General features: G+C 36.8%; 2 protein-coding genes across 2 annotated transcripts; both read right to left on the reverse strand.

The window, feature by feature from the left end:
* Positions 1 to 8,444: 8,444 nt before the first annotated feature.
* On the reverse strand, positions 8,445 to 11,038 carry NAP1L2 (nucleosome assembly protein 1 like 2). Its single transcript, XM_032849759.1, has one exon. It carries the CDS (start codon positions 10,636 to 10,638, stop codon positions 9,250 to 9,252), a length of 1,389 nt encoding a protein of 462 aa, XP_032705650.1. The 5' UTR covers positions 10,639 to 11,038; the 3' UTR covers positions 8,445 to 9,249.
* A 10,817-nt stretch (positions 11,039 to 21,855) lies between these two features.
* LOC116862467 (cysteine-rich hydrophobic domain-containing protein 1-like) lies at positions 21,856 to 22,143 on the reverse strand. Its single transcript, XM_032849758.1, has one exon. It carries the CDS (start codon positions 22,141 to 22,143, stop codon positions 21,856 to 21,858), a length of 288 nt encoding a protein of 95 aa, XP_032705649.1.
* Between the last annotated feature and the right edge of the window lie 305 nt (positions 22,144 to 22,448).

Raw genomic sequence — 22,448 nt, forward strand, 5'->3', positions numbered from 1 at the left:
TGCCTACTTAAAATAGACTTCTATATACATAGCTTGTTACACATGAACCTTGTGGTTAACCAAACCAAAAATATACAATAGATACACAAACACAAAGAGAAAGGAATTCAAATATAATGATAATGTCTTCATTCACAAGGGAAATGAGAAAGAGAAGAAGAAAGGAATGGAGAATTATAAAAATACCAGAAAACAATTAACAAAATGGCAATAAGTATATGCCTAACAATAATTACTTTTAAGTAAATAGACTAAACAATCAAATGATATAGGGTGGTTAAATGGGTAAAAAAAAAATAAAACCTAAATGCTGCCTATAAGAGACTCACTTCTAATCTAAAGACACAAAACAACTGAGAAGGAAGGAAAGATATTTCATGCAAATGTAAACAAAAAGAAAGCTGGAGGAGCAATATATATATACTGAAAACTAAGGCTGCAATAAGAGGTAGAAAAGGGCATTTCTTAATGATAAAAGGATTAAGAAGTACAATAATAATAGGGGTCCTTAATACCCCCACTTACATCAATGGACAGACCATCAGTACATAAAATTAATAAGGAAATACTGGCCTTAAATGACATATAAAACCAGATGAATTAAATATATACAGAACAATCTGTCCAAAAACAGCAGAATACACATTCTTCTCAAGTGCACCTGGAAAATTCTCCAAGACAGATCATTTGTCAGGCCATAAAACAAGTCCCAATAAATTTAAGAAGATTTAAATCTTATCAAGCATCTTTCCTGATCATAGCAGTATGAAATTTGACTTCAATTACAAAAAGAAAACTGGGGGAAAAAATACCCGAGGCAGGTAAAAATGAAAACACAACACTCCCAAATCTATGGGACACAGCATAAGTGGTCTTAAGAGGAAGTTTGTACCAATATAGGCCTATGTCAAGAAATTTTAAAAGCCCCAAATGAACAATCTAAACTTACACTAAAGGAACTCGAAAAAGAAGAACAAAAGCCTAAATTTAGTAGAAGGAAGGAAATAATGAAGATCAAAACAGGAATTAATAAAATAGAGACAAGGGGCACCTGGGTAGCTCAGTTGGTTAAACAACTGCCTTCGGCTCAGGTCATGATCCCAGGGCCCTGGGATTGAGCCCTACATCAAGCTCTCTGCTCAACTGAAGCCCTGCTTCTCCCTCCCCCTGCTTGTACTCTCTCTCTGTCAAATAATTAAATAAAATCTTAAAGATTGTATTTATTTATTTATTTGACAGAGAGAGAGAGAGGCAGTGAGAGAGGGAACCCAAGCAGGGGGAGTGGGAGAGGGAGAAGCAGGCTTCCTGCTAAGCAGGTAGACTGATGTGGGGCTCAATTCCAGGACCCTGGGATCATGACCTGAGTCGAAGGCAAGCTTTTAATGACTGAAGGACCCAGGTGCCCCAAGGACAAAGGATTTAAATAAACATTTCTTCAAAGAAGATATACAAGTGGCAATGAAGTATATGAAAAGATTCTCAACATCACTAATCATTAGGGAAATTCATATTAAAACCACAGTGAAATACCTCTTCACACATTATAATGGCTATTATTTTTAAAAAGCACAGAAAATAATAAGTATTGGTGAGGATGTAGAGGAACTGAAACCCTCATTAAATGGTACAGCCACAGTAAAATTGAGGGGTATTCTATAAAGTACCTAACTGATTCTCCTCCTCAAAACTGTCAAGGTCATCAAAAAACAAAAACACCTGCACATTAAACATAACAGGGTTGACTGCTAAAATATAAGATTTAAATAGGATCCAGTGTCTCATAACAAAATACTAGAAATGTTCAGAATATAATCAAAAACCATTCATCATATCAAGAACCAGAAAATCACAACTTGAATGAGTAAAAACAATCAACAGATGCCAACACCAACATGGCTCAGATATTGTAATTATCTGATATGTATTTGAAAGCAAGTATGATTAAATGCTTCAACATGCAAGCAGAAGACTCTTGAAACAAATGAATTAAGAAAAAATCTCAGCAAAGAAATAGAAGTTATAAAAATGAACCAAATAGAAATAAAGTTGAAAAAATAAAACAAATACACTGGATGGGATCAATAGCAAAATGCAGATGGTAAGAAAGAATCATTGAACACAGGTAAATAGAATTGAGCCTCTTTGAACAACAAAGAGAAAATAGAGTGAAAGAAAAAATGAAAAGAACAATGACACCTATAACAATAATAAAAGATCTAACATTCATGTCATCCAGGTCCCAGAAAAAGAGAAAGGGTGTGGAACCTAAAAAATATTCAAGAAAATAAAAGCTGACAAATTCCAAAATCTGGCAAAAAGCATAAACCTACAAGGGTCCTGTAATTCTATGTTCTATTTTTGTACCTGCCTAGGAGTCTCTCATTATTTCAATAAAAAATTTAAAAAAGAGAAAATGACAAAAGAAAATGACCTCAAATCCTCTTGTTTGTGATCACTTCAGGGATATAAAGCTATAAAACAGTAGCTATAATTTTTTAAACCCCTAGAATGTACCAAACCAATCATATGATTTTTTTTTCCTCCATGACAATCCTAAGAAGTGAAAATGATTATTATAATAATAACCACCTAATGTTTTAGGGCTTGCTATGTGCCAGGCATTGTGCTAAGTGCTGCATAGTCATTATCACAATGAATCATGAAAAGAATCTTATGACCTAGGCAGTACTAATTATTTCCATTGTATAGATATGGAAACTGGTGACCCAGATCACAAGCTCCATGGTAGGAACAAGAACAAAGATTTAAAACTTGAGGTTTAATAAAAAAATAAATTTAATGATTATTTATTTTTTATTATAAATAAATCAGCAATAAATTTAAATTAAACCCAAGAAAGAATAGGTCAGATTAGCAAAGTCTAAATTTAGAATATTTAAAGGAAAATGAGATTTATTTCCTATAAATGATTCCTGTAAATTAAAAATGAGATTTAATTCCTTTTACATTGTTAAACTACATTAAGGAGTTTTCTTAAAAAGCTTCAGCCTAGCTGTTACCATATATTCTAAATTGATGAGGTAACATACCTGAGGAAGGAATATGGCAATATCTATTCCTACGCTAGTACCAAGCAGCTTTAATATGGGTAGAGGCATTTTGATATTAAGCAAACTAGCAATATCATTCATCATCAATTTCACGGAAGGCAGCATAGTGTGATGAAGAGCATGAGCAAGGAGATCAAATATGAACTCCTGCACCACTAATTGAATGGTACTGGCAAATTACAATGTTTATATCTCAGATTTCTCGCCTGAAAAATGGAGATAGCCAGCCTGATCCAAACTCTGGTGAGAATGTATTTCTGAAAATTTCTAAAATACCACATCAACATACAGAAAGAGTATGCAAGTTAAATGCTTAACCATGAAATGCAAATGTCTTAAATTAGCTAATATGGATCTTAGTAAGTATAAGCACCTTTTCAATTCCTCTAAGCTGTAAAATAAAAAGTACCTCATCACAATGAGAAAGGGAACTCATCACAATCCACTCACTCTTCCCTTAACCATAGGACTCCTGGCAAACTCTAGATGATATTTTGGACAACAAAGATTACAGTGTAAATACAATTTCTACTTGTTACTGAAATATTCTGCATTAAAACATGCACATACATGCACAGATGCAAGCATGCACATACATGGACACAATGTCAACTTTTATTACCTCCTTTTACCTTGACAGCTGATGTAGAAATATCAAATGATGAAACACTCCATACTGCTTCCACCTGTTGTGAATCCTTCTGACCATGAGCTTCCACTCACTCTGGATCATCCAGCTGTGTGTGTGAGTGTGTGTGTGTGTGTGTGTGTGTATGCGTGTGAGAAAGAGTCTGAGAGCATGTTAATGTGAAATAGAAAATGTAAAAATACAGCCATCTTTTACCATTTTCATGAAATTACCTTGTGAAATTTTTATTTCAACACCAATCTTACGAAATAAGACTGGTTTGGAAAGCTTTTTTCTCACGTCACGTGATACACTTGATTAGAAAGCTGAACCTCTTGTATGTTTAAATACACAGATTCTGCACTTTACAGAAGCAGTGAATCACAAATAGGTGATTAACATATTACAGACTAATTTCTTCTACCAAATACACCTACACTAGTATTGACATTGAAGTACTCAGTAGGTGTCAGAACCAGTAATAATCCTTTTATACACACTATTGCTTATATAGATGTACATACTTGTATTTATACACTTGACCCAAATCTATCTTGGGCCTAAGGTGCCATTGTACTTCATTAACCAAAAGGATACCTATTCTGCAGGTATTTGAAATCAAAACCTCCCACAATGTCCAATTCTGGCACTCTCCTCTTGTCATCCACTTAAGTTTCTCTTTTCCCGAGGGGTGGGTCAGACCAAATGTTAACCACGCCACGACCATCCCTCCAGGCTGGCACCTCTCTTTGCCTTCTCTTTGGGTACCTTCGCTTTAGCAGACAAACAAGTCGACCTTGACTTCAACGTGGAAGAACGCGCCTCCATTCCCGACCTCCTTCAACGTCACAAACAGCACCCTTACCCGGGTATGCCTCGGCCAGAACTGTCTTTCTTCTTACCGGCACAGGCATTATTACACGCACAATATGGTTTCATAAACCACGAGAGCCAGGAAGATGACTCACCCATTCCTTTGGACCGGCATACGCGCACACGCGCGCGCGCGCGCGCACACACGCACGCACGCACGACCGCGCGCACAAAGACCAAAGAGGAGACTCACAGTCGCGGCCTCCATGATGATTAAGCCCTGTCTCCCCCTCCCCACTGTGATCTCGCACACGCCCAGATAGAGAAGTTTCACCGGGGCCAGAATCCTTTATGACAAATGACCATCCCCCCCCAACTTCCTTCCCACTTTACCCCAACCCATGCGGGACCGTACGTGAACACAAACATGTGCGCGCGCGCACACAAACCTCTGCAGAGCCAGAAGTGAGGAGGTGTGCGCACACGCAGAATGGAGGGTAGTGATCACACGTTGCCTGCCTGACCTGGAGAGTTTTTATTGTCTTAAAACACCCGGAGAACAGGTCCACAAGTGGATCATTAGAGTAGTTTTTCTTAAAAACAGTCTGAGATTGTTTACTTTGGGACATTCTTTTCTCTTTAAAATCTGTATTATTTGGCAAAAAAAATTTCAGGGGAAATATATTTCAGAAATGTGTTCCATGTATATTTATTCTTTGTATTTATTTTTTTAAAGGTTATATGCTTTAAAATAATCAGCTACATGTTGCACATACCTGTGTAACTAAAAAATAAAATCTGTCATATACCTATGGATGATATATAATTTCGTGATTCTTATTTTCTGTACTTGTTACTGAAATTTTTTTCTATTTTTCTCTGGTTTCCAAATATTTTGATTTAATAATGCACCATTGGCCAGTGAACAAATGGCCTGTGGTGAGTGTTGAGTTTGGTGTACACAGCTACAAAGATAATGAATGCATTCAGTGGTGAGGAAGTAACACCATAGTCACTATATTTTCTTCATCATTAACCAGGCTTGTTGGTATCTCAAGAACTGCTACTAAATTTGCCGTTTAGCTTCCTTAATATTTGCAGAAATCCTAGAGATTTTGTTATTAAAGTGCAAAGTATATTCTTTTACTTTTTGTAAATTAGAAAATAAATTATAAGGATAATTATTAATAATTTAATAAAATTTTACTGCATTTTTAATTTTATTTATTTTTATTTTATACCAGTTTCTAATATTTCACAGATATAAGGTTAGTAATAATATACATATACCTATACAGCACTCCCTATGTGCAATGAATATTTCAAGTACTTCATATAAACCAATTAAATCTTCATAATAATCTATTAGGTAGATGTGCGATTATTATATTTTTTACAGATATGAAAACTAAGACACATAAAGTAACTTGTACAAGGTCACCCAAGTAATAAGTTACAAAACTGGGATTTGAACTTAAGCAGCCTGGCTTCAAAGACTAACCACTCTACCATATGATGTACAATGCTAACCGCTATAATTTATACTATAAATTATTATGTACCCAAAAATGGAATTTAATTGTATTTAGGTATTTCAGTATATTCCCTGGGAATACCAAACTTCTAACAAGGCCTGATAGCCACCTCAACAACCTTTTCCGTACTGTATAAATGACATATTTTTTAAAGAACAATTATTAAAAGAATTAAGGTAAAAATCCCATTCTTAGTCACACTTGGGCACTAAAACCTAGTATAGACTTATTTGATATGTGGGCTGAAACTTATGGCCTACCCTCAAAGCCTAAAATTCCTTTACACGAGTCTTAACCCAAATCAAACAAACATCCATCCCAACGCAAGCTAAGGGAGTGATGACAGCCTCAAACTTCATCCCTGATAAGGGGTTAAAGAGAAGGAAATATAAAAAGCAGTCCCTGACATCAGGAAACTGGCCTGATGCTCACAGCTAGACCATGCTATTCTTCTATTGGATATAAACAATCTCATAAAATACCAACCTCAAACAAGGCTATTCTGGGACTGTAATAAAGTAAGACAAAATAAGTCCTCCTAATTTTGTCTAAAGCACAGACAAAACCAAGGTCACTGTGACACTCACAAAATACCGAACACCACTGCCATTCTAGCTAAAATGAATGTCTACAACCTCTTTACCAGTTACAGCTATAGCCTTGTTCTAGCCTCTCCTCCCTATGGATGAGATTTATTGAACTACCAACCATTAAACTGTCCTAAAATATAGAGTAAACCCCCACTTCTACAGAACCTCCACCAAATCACACAACCAAAGCCCAAATTCTGCAGTGTTTTCTAACACTTACTTAATGATAACATACAAGGTCTCCCCAGGATGTGTGTTCTCTCTCATGGCAATAATGGAGACTATGGGTATGTTCAACTTGTTCAACTATGACAACTTGGGTATGTCCTTGTTCAACTATGGGTATATCCTTGATGGTCTTTGGCTGGACACCACTGATATGAGGGATAAAGGAAAGGGGCTGGCCTGTCCTTACAGAAAGGTCAGAAGCAGTTTTACTGCTCTATCTTATGGAGGCTAGAGAAAGGGACAGGAGGGACTTCAAGATGCCTAGCCCCCTCTGTGAAATAGAGGGAGAGATACACCCATGTTTCTGACTTTTTAATGCACAGTAACAGTAACTATAATTAAAAGAGGTCCAATCTTTTTTTGTTGGTGGGGAGGAGGTTGGAAGGGAGTCAGGCATTTAACAGAGGTCAAAATTGAGTGTGATGAAGAGTATGAAAATGTTTATATTTATCAAGCATACATTGGAAGTATTTCCCAATTTAGGTGCCCCTATAATACTAAGTTGTTCCTATTTCCCTATACCCTGTCAGCTACTGCAACCCCAGAGAAAAACAAGTGAGCATTTACCGTTGTCCCTGGGACAAAGATTATATTAGAGGCGGGTACTATCCAGACAGGAAAAGGAAAGAAAAAGCGTGTATCTTCCTCCTCAGTTGATTGTAAAGATGAGGCAAAGGTAAGAAAATCAGGCAGTGTTATAAACTTACCTCTCTGAGCCAAAATCCGAAGGAGGCATGCTCAATAATGGAGGAATAAGTCACAAGCAGAAGATATTTTGTTCCACTTTCATCTTTTAATTCTGTGGGATCACATCACAATCACCTGGGATGGAAGAGTGGATAGGCAGCAATAACGAGACACAGTTAGCACTTCCTAGCCTCTTTCAGATCTCACATGGCTTGGAAGAGATTTAAAAATTCCCTATTTTTCCCAGAGGGATAGATGTGACCTTCACAGAGTATGCCAAAATGGGAAGCCAAACCTCTGGGTTTCCACATGTGAAGAAGACAATGTCAGCTCTGAGACAAGTCAGCTCTCTAACCAACCACATCCTATTTCTCCAGTCAGCGCACCCCTCCCCCCACAAACGTCATAAAATAATATAAGCCCCTGTACATCTAGATGGCATTGTGGAAGGGTAGGTAAATCTGAAATATAGACTAACATACAGGAGCCTGTTATTTATAACAGTGTTTAAATATGAAATTTACTGGATTAAAACTGAGATATTTGTTTCCCTGCAAACTTGGGGTATGGAGGGGGACTCAGGATTAAAATTAGATGAGTCATAAAATCTGATAGTTTCTTTGCACATCTAAGTATAGTGTTAGTAAATCTGCATGCATATTTAAACACAGAAAAATAACAGAAAATAAGTCAAGACATTAACAGTGTTTACATTTGGGGAGTAGGTATATGGATTTGGGTTTAATTAACGTATTTTTTAGTATTTTCCAAATGTTTCCCAATGAACATAATATTTTGGAAGGCAGCTATGCTCAACACTATACCACCAACGCTCCAATGAACATAATACTTTGATGAGAAAAAAAGATCAGTTTTAAAACAGGAAACACTCTGAAATTTTTATTTATTTTATTTTGCAGTGAAAGAACATGAAAAAAAACTTCAAAATGGTAACATGATTACTTCCAATGAATGATTAAATGTACTATAGGAAGAGAAATTATACACTGTAATTACAGTTTACATAATTACACAGAACAATATGTGGCAATCTCTTGAGAGTACTGTGATTAACACTTCACTGATACACACCAACCTCAATATAACTAAGTTTTATTATTTACCATTGTCACATAAAATACAAGAGCTTATGGACAAGCTGTGATTAACAATAAATGTGGTTTTGCCTGAAATTCTTAACCGTATGCAGGCTCCTTAAGCATTCAAGTTTTAAATTCTACTGTATTTTTATCGCAAAATGAAGCAGGTACAACAGAATTAAACCTACTAGATAAAGGACTAAGAAAACACAAATATAAAAACCAAACAACAGCAGAAAACCTTGGGTTGGTTCTCCAAGATTTTCTTTCCAAATAAATGTTGATCTCATTTAGCAGTTACAATAATATTCACAGCCACAGACTAACAGCTACATGATAAAAGGACTTTAGAAGGATTAAACTACACAGCACTATATTAATATTTTAAATCATCTACCACAGTTTACATTTCTTGAAAGCATTCTACTACCAAAGTGCAAGATCAAATGAATTAGTATTTAAATTTTTCTTATACTTCTGAGACCTATGTTTCAACTGGCACTACAAGAAAAAATTCAGAACACAAGACTAATTAACTTCTTATATCTTGAGTAATGACCTAGGGCAATTAATGTCAGGATCAAGTACACTTTGCTTTTAGCGATCAATGTCTTCTACTATTGTCTCGAGATTTTTGCAACAGGCTTTAACCTCCTCAATTGCAGCCATCCAATTATCATAAATAATTTTGTCATAAATTGCATCATTAACCTCCCTAACTACCCCCTCCTGTTGAGACTCAAGTGCATCACCTGAGAAAAACAACACTGATCTTGGGATTATGTAAGTACGTAAATTGTGACCAAGTAAAAAATCATCATTTCCATCTTTTCCATTTAAGCTGATTCCATGAGGAGTAAAGAAATTGAAGAATGAATCCTTGGGAAATTTTTCAGTTACAGTTCGGATTGTTCCCCAGATCCGATGTTTCTGTTTCTTCCGGATGGTTTTCAAAGTGACATTCTTTCCTTCATTCCAATCTATCTCGCAGCCTGTGCAATACTCAATCGCGGTTCCCCTATAGGGATGGGGATCATAATACGCCAACCTTGACTTCAGCACATAAGTCTTTGTTAACAGCTCATTTTTGAAATATTCATTGGGCTTGAAGTGAAATTCTAGTGTGAAACTGAGAGGCTCGCCAGGATCTGAAAGTTTCACTTTAATATCTGTCAGGAGCTTCAGAATAGGCTCGTCATATTTCTTAATCAAAGGAGTGAGTGTGTCAACATTTTTTAAGACAGTCAGCCAAAAATCAGGAATTCCTTTAGGATCCTGTTCTTCTTTATTCTCTTCTCCGGTAGTCTCACTGCCATCATCATCATCGTCGTCGTCGTCGTCATCGTCATCCTCCTCCTCAATAGCATAATCATAATAATCTCCCTCATAACCATCATCCTCATCCATATATTCATGCATCAGACCCTCCTCATTACCATACATCTCTTCCTCATCATACATCTCATCATAGTCCTCAGAGTCTGATTTATATTCACATTCCTCTTTTGTAGGTTCATAGATTGCATTTATGATCTGACGTCTTTTTTCCAATAAGGGTTGATACATTTCAGCAAACTTTCTTTCAATGCCATGAAATTCCCTCAGAAATTTGGATTCTAGATTGGCCACTCTAGTTTGAAGCTTTTTGAGGGCTAACACACGGTACTTAACTTTCAAAGGTAGACTTTCCACAAAGTCTGTATCTAAAAGATAACCTATAAGTCCTTTTGGACGGTCTGAATCCTCATCAGTATCTTCATCTTTTACCCTGCCTTCCCCGGACCCAGCAGCAGCATCTTCACCTTTACCCCTTTCTTCCCCAGGCCCAGCGGCGGCTTCTTCACCGCGCTCCTTATCATCTCCAGGCCCAGCTGCGACATCTTCACTGCGCTCCGGCTGTTCCCCATGTCCCTCCATCATTACCTTATTACCAGCCTCTTCTTGACTAGAGTCTAACAGTTCCTTATGGTCGGCTGACTCGGCCATTTTTCAAAGGACCGTAACGCGTAAGGTGGCTACCACCAAGATAAGGAGACCTGGCCTCGGCGGGGAAAGACTCACCGAAATAGCAGAAGCGGCGGTGGTTGGGGCGAGGTGGAACGGGCGGTAGTGGCTGGGCTGTGGGAGTAACTGCGGAGGCTGCTGCCGGGATGAAGGCTGTGCAGATGCTGTGCGAAGCGGACAGAGGCAACCGTAGCCAGGGCTTGAGAGAAGAGTGGCGATGGTCAGTTTTGCAGGAACGAGCCACAGACTGCAGAAAGCTGCAGTGGGCGGACCTTTAGCAAGCAGCAACTGCTGCAAGAAAAAACGGTTGCCGCAATATGATTACGCAGCCGTCTCTTGACTAGATTTCCTCCGTGCAAATAGCTGTGTCACTCCCTTCCTCCCCTACGACTCTGCCCTAAACTCATTTGCTGGGCTGGGTGATTGACAGGTCCTGAGCCAATAAATTATCAGATCTATCAAGTTTTCCAACTCCACTCACCTTCCCAGGTTGTCTAATATAGCTGATTCATTCACCTCTCACTTAATCTCCGACCCCCTCCTGAGTTTTCAGAAACCTAGATTTTATTTGTTTATTCTCTCAATTTGCAACTGGTATTATAATTTAAAAAAGAAAAGCTAAAAGAAATACTAACTAAAATGTCAGACAAGGCTAGAGGACAAGGCATCCATCCAGCCAAATTCTGTCCCTTTGATTTTAGCCCCGGGCTCTGGAATGGGGGAGAGGGGGGGTAAAATTTGTAAAGATAGTCTAGAAGGGAAAACACTTTTAAAAAATTAGTGGTCTTGGGCGCCTGGGTGGCTCAGTGAGTTAAGACGCTGCCTTTGGCTCAGGTCATGATATCAGGGTTTGAGATGGAGTCCTGCATCTGGCTTTCTGCTCAGCAGGGAGCCTGCTTCCACCTCTCTCTCTCTCTCCCTCCCTCTCTGCCTACTTGTGATCTCTCTCTGTCAAATAAATAAATAAAATCTTTAAAAAAAAATAGCAGTCTTGGTGTAACTATCAGTGATTTAAATATTCTATATTTTGTTTTTTACTGTATTTTCCACAAGCTATATGGTAAATAAGCAGTAATTTTAAATTGGAAACGCCTCCTAACATTTCCTAGGTTTGGGGGTGGGGGGGCAAAAGAGGTGGTTATTGAGGATTAGGATGAAATAATGCCTGTGATGAAGATCCAAAGTGCTGTATCCAACTGACAAGTGAACACACAGGACAATAAACCAGTCTTATCAGTAATTCACTCTTAATGCTGACTTGTCTCTTCCTCTTTTTGGATGCTGGTTCTCAAGCCATTGGGAATTTTAAAAGGAAGTGTTCAAATGTAAAGTAATATTTATTTAAAAAATCATAGCATTTGCTTGACAGTTTTGAGTTATTGATAATAATCTAAATCTCAGCATTAAAGACATGGTTAAATATATGATAGACTATTCACAGGATGGAATACTATGCAGTCATTTGAAAATTTCCTCTGGATAGGAATCATTGGTGATATTTATTGTCCATATTTCCAATGCTGATCGTTTATTAATTTAACAATGTTTAAAATTTTAACTATTCCTCAGATCTAAACAATTTGCATGGTGTTATTATCACAGAGATAAACACGGTTTACATATTGTATTTCTATACAGATTCTTTCAGTATACAGGTAAAGTTTTCTTTTTACTTAGTTTACCTCTGTGTACCATCTGTATACCTCTGCATACCATTACAGTATTTACAAAATTCAGTTTTCAGGCTTATGATCAATCTGGTAGTTCCCTTGTTATGAGTCCTTTGCATTCCAAGTTTTCTTTGCCTTTTTTTAAATTATGTTCAGTTAGCCACTGTATAGTACACAATTGGTTTTTGATGTAGTGTTCACTGATTCATCAGTTAAGTATAACACCCAGTTCTCATCACAACATGTGTCCTCTTCAATACCCATCACCCTGTTACCCAAGTTTTCTTTTTCTGGTTCTGAAGTTGCAACATTCCTTGTAGTTTTCTGATAATAAATTCAACACATGCTCATTTTTAAAAATTGCAAAAACAAGGAAAATTTTAGAGTATAACAGAAATCACTAGTAATCTCACAACCCTGACAGAACCAATGTGAACATTCTGGTCCTTTTCTTTCTAACGTGTGTATATATGTGTTACATTTAGGCCAGAGTTTTCTAAAAATAAAACTGAGATAAATAAACTTTTTCCTCTCATGACCATATTCCAGTGTGCTTAAGTAGTTCCCAAAAATGTAATTTAAAAAGAAAATCCATTGTTATTTATATATATTATGTAGTTAAACCAAATTATTAAAAGACGAAGAGAAGTATGTCATCTAATTTAAAGATTGAAGAGTACTCCATAGTCATACATGCAGTCACAGAAACCACAAGGGAATGCTGTGTTTCATTGCTTAAAGCCAAAGTATATAACACCAAAAAGTATCGGAAACAAAAGAAAAAATAGATAAATTGGACTTCTTCAAAATAGAAACTTTTGTTCATTAAAAAATACTATCAACAGAGTTAAAAGGCAGCCCATGAAATGGAAGAAAATATATACGAATCATATAACTGATAGAGGATTAATATTCAGAGTATGTAAGGACTCCTACAACTTAAGAACAAGCAAATCACTTAAAAATGGACAAAGGACTTGAATAGATATTTCTACAGAGAAGAGATACAAATGACACCTAAAAAGATGTTCAACATCACTAATTAGGGAAATGCAAATCAAAACCACTATGAGATACCACTTCACACACATTAAAATAGCTATTATCAGAATCATAAAAACAGAAAATAACAAGTGTAGACAAGGATATGGAGTAATAGGAAACTTTGTGCATGGCTGAAGAATGTGAAATGGTGCAACTGCTCTGAAAAGCAGTATGGTGGATCCTCAGAAAAATAAACACAGAATTACCACATGACCCAGTAATTCCACTTCTCGATATATACCCAAAAGAAATGAAAGCAGGGTCTCTGATACTTTTACACCCATATGTTCACAGCAGCATTTTTCATAATAGCCAAAAGTGGAAACAATCCAAATGTCCATTGATGGAAGAATGGATAAACAAAACATAGTAGTATATACAAGGGAAATATTATTCATTCATAAAAAGTAATGAAATTCTGACACATGAGACAACATGGATTAACCTTGGCGATATTATGCTAAGTGAAATAATCCAGGCACAAAAAGACAAATATTTTATGGTTCCACTTATATGAGGTAACTAGAGTAGTCAAATTCATAGGATAGAATGGTGGTGGCCAGAGTCTGGGGGCAGGTGGGAATGGGAATTTTTGTTGAATGCACAAGAGTTTCAGTTCACAAAAATGAGGATATTCTGGATGTTGATGATAGTTGGTCAATAATGTGAATGTACTTAATGTCACTGAAATGTACACCTAAAAATAGCTAAAATGATAAATTTTATGTTATGTATATTTAACCACAATTTTAAAAGTTGATAAAAAAACAAAAACATAAGCAATATTGTCAGCAAAATGAGCACTAAGCAAAAATAAGTGAAATATGCATAACATACATATATATGCGACACAAATAGGTGATTACTATATAAGAAGAACTGACAATGGCTAAAATTAAAAGGACTAAGAATTCCAAACATTGGCAAGGATGTAAAGAAATTGGAACTCTGAAATATGAGATTTCAGAATGAAATATACTACTATGAGTGTAAATTGGTATAACAACTTTGGAAAACTATTTGGCACTATCTGCTAAGTTTAAACACATGCCTCTCCTAAGACCTAACAATTCCACAATTAGGTATGTACACAAAAAGACATGTACAATAATATTTAAACCAACATTATTTATTTTTAAAATAACTCCATGAGGTCATATTTTGTGTACATGTAACTCACCTTTTTCAAGTGCACAATTCAAGGATTTCTTAAATTTACCAAATTGTACAGCCTCTGCCATGGATAAGTCTTAGAACATGTTCATCGTCTCAATATGATATTTCATAAACTTTAACTGTTAATCCCCACTATACTTCCTAACGTCCCACTCCCAGCATAGACAACTATTAATTTATGTTCTATCTTTATAGCTTTACCTTTTCTAAATATTTCATATAAATTGAATCATATAATATGTAGTCTTGTGTGTCTGAATTATTTCACTGAGAATAAAGATTTTGAGATTCATCTATACCATAGCATGTATCCATAGCTGGTTCTTTTTTATTGTTGAATAGTATTTAAGTCTATGGATATAACACACCATATTTATTTTCTCACTAGTCGATGGACATATAGGCTGTTTTAAACTTTGGCTACTATGAATTATGCCACCATGAACATTTGTATGCAAGTCTTTTTTATTTCGGCTATTTTGGTGGGTATAGAATGTATCCTGTTATGGTTTAATTCACATTTCTCTACTGACCTTTTATCGTGTATTGGAGATGTATATATATATATATATATATATATATATAAAATATACATATATTATATAATACAATACTTATATAACATATAAATTTATATAATTATATATTAATATCTGTAATAATATATAAATTGTATTATTATATAATTATTATTATATAATATAATTATAATTATATATTTATTTTATATATTTTTTATATATATATATATATATATAGTCTTAAAATTTTTTGCCCATATTTTATTGGTTTGACTATCTTTCTATTATTTAGGTATAAGACTTCTATGTATATTCTGGATACAAGTAATTTATCAGATATGTGTTTTTGCAATATTTTCCACCAGTATGTTGCCTGTTTTTTTATACCAACTAACACTGTTTTTGAAGTACAGAAGTTTTGAATTTTGAATTTATCACTTTTTAATGGACTTTGTTTTGGTGTCTTAACTAAAAAATCCCAGCCTAACTCAAGGTCTTAAAGATTTCCTCCTGCATTGTTTTCTAAAGGTTTTATAATTTTAGCTCTTATATTTAGGCCTGTGACCCTTTTTGAGTTAATTTTTGCATATATTGTAACTTAAAGGCCTATGTTTAGCTTCCTATATATGGATATTTATTTGTCTCAGCACCATTTGTTTAAAAAACTATCTTTTCCTTATTTAATTGCCGTGGTACTTTTATCACAAACCTGTTGACATTTGTTACATAAATGAGCCAAAGATGGCTCCTGTATATCGGTCCCTATGCTGTTTATTCTTCATAACAGGCTAGAGCCCTTAACTCAGTCAGCACCAAACTCAAATTCTTACACATCTGTTTTAAATATAGCCCAAGGAAGCATAATTTTGGCCATTTAGAACTTGTCTGTTACACTACAAAACTGCTCCCAACATCTGCTAGCCATAGATGAGACAAACCATGTAACTATAAAAGACCCTAAAATGCTGCTGCTCTTTGGAGCTCTCTGACCTAAGGAATGCCCACCTTGCTAGTGGAGGACATCACCTAGACTCTTAAGTCCCCTCTCTGATTTACCTTTCCTTAAAATTCCCTTGCCCACTTCACCTTCTGCTTTATGACCCCATGACAAGCCTGTGTATGGTCTCCTGCTATGAGGAATTTACCCTCTCATATAACCCTGCTCCAAGCACTGCCCAATAAAGCTTTTTGTGCAATACTGCCATCTTGTCTCTTTGTCCTTTCTTTGATCAGCCCCCAAATCCTTAAACTTGCCACAACCATAAATATAAGGGTTTATTTCTAGATTTTCAATTCAATTTCATTAATCTATATGTCTAGCTTTATGCCCATACCACACTGTCTCGATTACTGGAGCATTATAGTAAGTTTTTTTTTTTAATTGGGAAGTGAAAGTCCTCCATCATTTTCTTTTTTTCCTAAAAAGTTTTGGCTATTCTGAGTCTTTTGAATTTCTATCTATATTTTAGTATCACCTTGTCAGTTTCTGCAAAAAAAAAAAAGTAAAAACTAAAGCAAAACACCTGGAATTCTGATAGGGACTGCCTTGAATCTATGGATTGACTCAAGAAGAATTGGTATTTTAAAAACATTGAATCTTTCAATCCATGTACGAGGAAATTCTCTTCATTTATTTATGTTTTCTCTAATTACTCTCAGCAGTGCTTTGTAATTTTCAGTGAACAAATCTTGTACTTCTTTTATTAAATTTATTCCTATTTTATTATAATTGATGTATAAAAGGTACTGTCATTGTAGTTTTATTGTGGCAAAATGTATATAACACAAACTTCACCATTTTAGCCATTTATAAGTGTACAATTTGGTTGCATTAAGAGTATTCACAATCTTGTGCAACCATCCCCACTATTCACTTCCAAAACTTCATCATCCAAAACTTAAACTTTGTACCCATTAACCAATAGTTCTCTATTCCTCACTCCCTCCTACCCAAGCTCCGGTAACCTCTATTATACTTTGTGTCCCCATGAATTTGTCTAATTTAAGTGTCTCATGTAAGTGGAATTACACAATATTTATTCTTTTGTATGTGGCTTATTTCACTTAGCATAATGTTTTCAAGGTTCATCCATGTTCTGGCATGTGTCAAAGCTTCATTCCTTTTTATGGCTAAATTTGATTGATAGATAGATAATAATAAAAATATTTATCTACCTAACTGATAGATACTTGGATTGTTTCCAACTTGGACTATTGTTAATAATGCTGCTAGGAAGACTGGTGTGCAATTATTTGTTTAAGTCTCTGCCTTCAATTCTTTGGATATACACCTAATAGTGGAATTAATAGATTACATGGCAATCATATGTGTAGATTTTTTAGGAAAGTCTCAACTCTTTTCCATGGTGGCTACACAATTTTAGACTCCCAACAGCAATGCACAAAAGTTGTAATTTTTCCAAATTCCCACTAAAATTTTGTATCCATGTGTGTTTTAATAGACGTTCTAGGAGTATAAAGTCATATCTCATTCTAGTTTTAATTTTCTTCTTAAAATTTTTTTAAAGATTTTATTTATGTATTTATTTGAGAAAGCAAAAGTAATAGAGAGAGCACAAGTGAGAGGAGGGAACAGAGGGAGAGCTAAGCAGGGAATCTAATACAATGCTTGATCCCAGGAGCCTGGGATCATGACCTGAGCCAAAGGCAGATGTTTAACCAACTGAGTCTCCCAGGTGCCCCTGGTTTTAATTTTCATTTCCTTCAACAAATATTTATGTTGAGCATTTTTTCAAATGTTTATTGCCAATTTGTATATCTTATTTAGAGAAATTCTTATTTAAACCCTTTGTCTACTTTTCAATTAGTTTGTTTGATTTTTGGTATTGAGGTAAAGGAGTTCTTAATGTATTCTGGATAATAATTCTTTATCAGATATATGATTTTCAAATTATTTTCTCCCATTATGGAGGTTATGACAGCTTTTCACTGTCTTGATAGTGTTTTTTTAATGTAAAATGTTTTAATTTTGATGAAGTCGACATTATTTATATTACTTCTGTTGCCTACATTCTTGGTATCATATCTAAGAAATCATTGCCAAACCAATGTCATGTTTTTCCCCTAAGTTTTTTTCTAGTATGGTTCATTGATTTATTTTGAGTTAATATTTGCATATGGTGTAAGGTAAGTTCCAACTCTATTCTTTTGCATGTGAATATCTAGTTTTCCCAGCAACATTTGTTGAAAAGACAATTTTCCCCTATTTAATAGTCTTATCATCCTTGCTGAAAATTGATAATATATGTTAAGGTATATTTGTAGGCTGTCTATTCTATTACATTGAACTATGTGTCTGTTTTTATGCCGGTTTTTATTACTGTAGTTTTGTAGTAAGTTTTGAAATCAGAAAATGTGAGTCTCCCAACATTATTCTTCACTTTTCAGTATTGTTTTATGTATTCAGAATTACTCAAGATGCCATAAAATAAATCCAGGATGAGTTTTTCTGTTTCTTAAAAAATACCTTTGAGATTTTGGTAGCAATTGCACTAAGTCTGTAGATCTCTTTGAGCACTATGGTCATTTAAAAAATGTTAATTCTTCATTTGAGGAGTTAAGATGGTAGAGTAGTAGGGGACCCTATGCTTTTCTTGTCCCTTGAACACAGCTAGATAAAAATCAAATCATTCTGAACACCTAAGAAATTGATTTGAAGGGGGCACCTGAGTGGCTCAGTGGGTTAAGCCTCTGCCTTCAGCTCAGGTCATGATCTCAGGGTCCTGGGATCGAGTCCCACATCGGGCTGTCTGCTTGGCAGGGAGCCTGCTTCCCCTCTCTCTTTGCCTGTCTCTCTGCCTAGTTGTTATCTCTCTCTCTCTCTCTGTCAAATAAAAATCTTAAAAAAAAAAGAAATTTATTTGAGGACTAAAAGAACAAATTGCACATCTAGAGAGAGAAAAATGGTAACATCACGGAAGGTAGGAGCTGCAAAGAGTTGCTTTGGGGGAGGAAAGAATTGCAAGTGCTCTGGAGAGGAGAGAGCCCTGATCATAGGGAGAGGAATGAGAGAAAGAGACAAAAAACAGCATGCAGGAGATTGCACAAGAAAAACTCTTCTCCCCAAACTATTGACTGGAAAAAGGAGAAGGAGAGGGTCTGACTATGGCAAGTTTTTATAAGCACCAGAACTCAAAGTCTCAAGTTTTAGAAGTCCACACCATCACCAATGTCTAGTCTGGCAAGCTTAGTTGTGCCTCTGTGAGGAAGGAGGGCAGAGGCCTGGGCCCAGCCAGCATGCCTGGATCCTTGGATCTAGGATCTCCTGGATCACACCAGGAGAAACATTTCCTCTTCTTGGAGTGCATTTGGGAGAGATGGCACTGCCTTTCAGGGGAAAAAGAGATAGTGGATGCCATTGAGTGGCCCCATTAATTACATAGCTGCAGAGGTAATTGCTTAAGACAACTAACCTGGAAGCCAGCTTTTGGTTGTGCTTTACCATAAACTCCAAGATCCTGCATGGTCATTTGACTACTTTTCTGGGACAAACCAGCTCTGGCCAAAAAACAGCAAGACCCTCCCCCAGAAAAACAGTGTGGGCCCACACCACTCGGGGTCCCCAAACTTTGAAGTTTTTGAAACCCAGCCATGTGCCTGAGATAAAACACAGGAGTACTGCACTGCCAGGCAGGCTGACAGCTCAGACAGAGGGTGAAAGCAGGGTTCTGAAGGAAGCATGGGACACAAGAGGGGAGATTGTTCACTCTTCTGTGAGGGCTTCCTGAACAGTGGCAGGCACAAACTCCCCTTTCAAGGAATGACAGAGAGAGGTAATGTCATTCATCCCCCACCCCAACCCCCACCTATCAGCATGGGCAGACTTCAGTGAGCAACACAGCACCCCTACTGGAGGCTGGAGCCACTTACACCAAGCCCCACTCCACTACACCTTGCAGGTATATCTTTACTAGGGCAAGTTGGCCAGGGAACCAGCACAGTAGGCTCCTCCCTCAGAAGACCAGCACAAACCCCCCACATGTGAAAAGTATCTACTGATCATAGAGTGCTACAAATCTTCAACTCTAGAGGGAATATCATCAGGCTTATTTTAACAAGCAGACCAAAGCACACCTAGTTAAAATACCAAATGCTGGACAATGTCCCAACACCCTCACTGCAAGCGAAGAGAAACTCTACAAAGGACTGCCCGGAGGGAAAGAACAACCAAGACATGATGGAAGAGTGCACACTCTGAAACACTTCCTGAAGTGCCAGGCCCTGGAAAGTATAGGACCTCTACTTAATATAGCCATTACTCTCAGGAGCAAGAAATATAACAGGCTTTCATAACACACACACACACACACACACACGTGCACGCGCATGTGCACACACATGCACACACACACACACACACAAACCAAAGACCTAGACAAAATGCTGAAACAGAGGAATTCACTTCAAAGAAAGAAATTGGGACACCTGGGTGGTTCAGTCAGTTAAGCATCAGACTCTTGATTTTGATCAGGTCATGATCTCAGCATCATGAGATCAAGCCCTGCACTGGGCTCCATACTCAATGGGGAGTCTGCTTCTTTCTCTCTCTCTCCCACTCTCTCTGCCCCTCCACCCATTCACACTCTTTCTTTAAAATAAATAAATCTTTAAAAAAAATGAAGAGGTCATAGACAGAGATCTAATCAAAACAGATATAAGTAATCTATCTATCTATCTATATATGTATATATATATATATATATATATATATATATATATATGTAATATGCCTGAACCAGAATTTATACAGCCCAAGCACATAAAAGAGAAAAAGCACTCTTCAAAGTGCAGAGAGCCATGAAAATTTTCTTTTGCTTTGCAACTCCTATGCTATGAGGTCTCTCCTTTTATTTTCTCAAATATGATCCAAGACTTCAATTTTTTAAAAAGTCACTCTGCATAAGTTTTCAAAAAAAAATCAACCTCAGCTCCTGGGGGAATAATTTATGTAAGTATTTCATATCTGCATATTTAATGTTTGGGCATACAAAATCTCGTATAAGTATCTCATCTCAGAGGTGAAAGGCTTTGGAAACCATTTACCCCACACGCCTCATTTTTACAGATGGAGAAATTAAGGCCCAGAAATAGGAAGTAACCTGAGCAAGGTCACAGAGCCAGTAAGAAGCAAAACTGGGACTAAGTTCCAAGAGCCATCACTCTCAATCTATTGCTCCTTTACATTTCACAACTACCTCTTAATCTGAACTTCTAATTGTGTGATATTTAATGAATGTCAGAATGAATTATCAAGACATGGAAAGGATTATTATATTCATTCATATAAGTATTAGATAGGAAGAATGGATGAAGGAATATGTGGGTGGGTGGATATTTTTTAATATTATTCATGAAACATGTCATATTTCTGTTTGGAAGAATCCAAGCCTAGGTCTTATAACATGTCACAGCAGTCACCGTGCTCCACTACACACCAGTCTTAGCAGCAAAGAATCCTCTGGTACATCCTGCAGTTTAAAGACTATTTACTTGCCGGCATATACAGAAGCTCTACTCCAATCCCTCTGGCTCTCAAACCTCTAACCTCTCTGTCCTATACTCACTCTTTACCTGATGTTGGTGCATCACATTTGCATTCTCCTCACTTCCTTTACGGGTATCTCCCTCGGTTTCTCCATCTAGATCTGGTATCCTTTTCTAACTGTATGCCTCAGTCAGCCCTCCCCCACCCCAACAGACCCCTCGATCACCTTCTCATTCCTTTGTTGACAAATCTCAGTGTTTTCAAACCCCATGGCCCCTCTTGCTTACACAGTGATGTGGCCGGTGCCCCGCACCAATACAGGATCAGGGGCATATCTCCGCAGATGCTCCTCACTCACTACCTGAGGCGGGGGTGGTGTCTCCTCCTCCTCCTCCTCTTCTTCTTCCTCGTCCTCTTCTTCTTCCTCGTCCTCCTCATCTTCCTCGTCGTCGTTGGGTCCCAATACCAACGACAACGAGGGCGAGGACGAGGACGTTGCCGCCGCTTCTTCCTCCTCCTCCAGTTCCGAGATGGTGTCGAACTCTGCCATGTTGGGCAGCAGGATGCTCATCACGTGACCTCTCCATCACCCGCCACCCTCACGGAGCAGAGTTTGAACCTGCAGAGGTGCTGTAAGAGGAGGGGGAACAAAAAGAAGAGCGCCTGAACCAGAATTTAGAACAACAATCATAAAGGTACTAACTGGGCTTGAGAAAAGCATAGAAGACACAAAAGAATCCTTTCCTACAGAGATAAAAGGACTAAAAACTAGTCAGACTGAAATAAAAAATGCTATAACCAAGATGCAAAACCAACTGGAGGTAATAACGAGTATGGAAAAAGCAGAATAACAAGTCAATGATAAAGAAGATAAAA

This window comes from Lontra canadensis, unplaced genomic scaffold (assembly GCF_010015895.1).
Source record: "Lontra canadensis isolate GAN:19392208 unplaced genomic scaffold, GSC_riverotter_1.0 scaffold246, whole genome shotgun sequence".
In the NCBI taxonomy this organism is placed as follows: Eukaryota; Metazoa; Chordata; class Mammalia; order Carnivora; family Mustelidae; genus Lontra; species Lontra canadensis.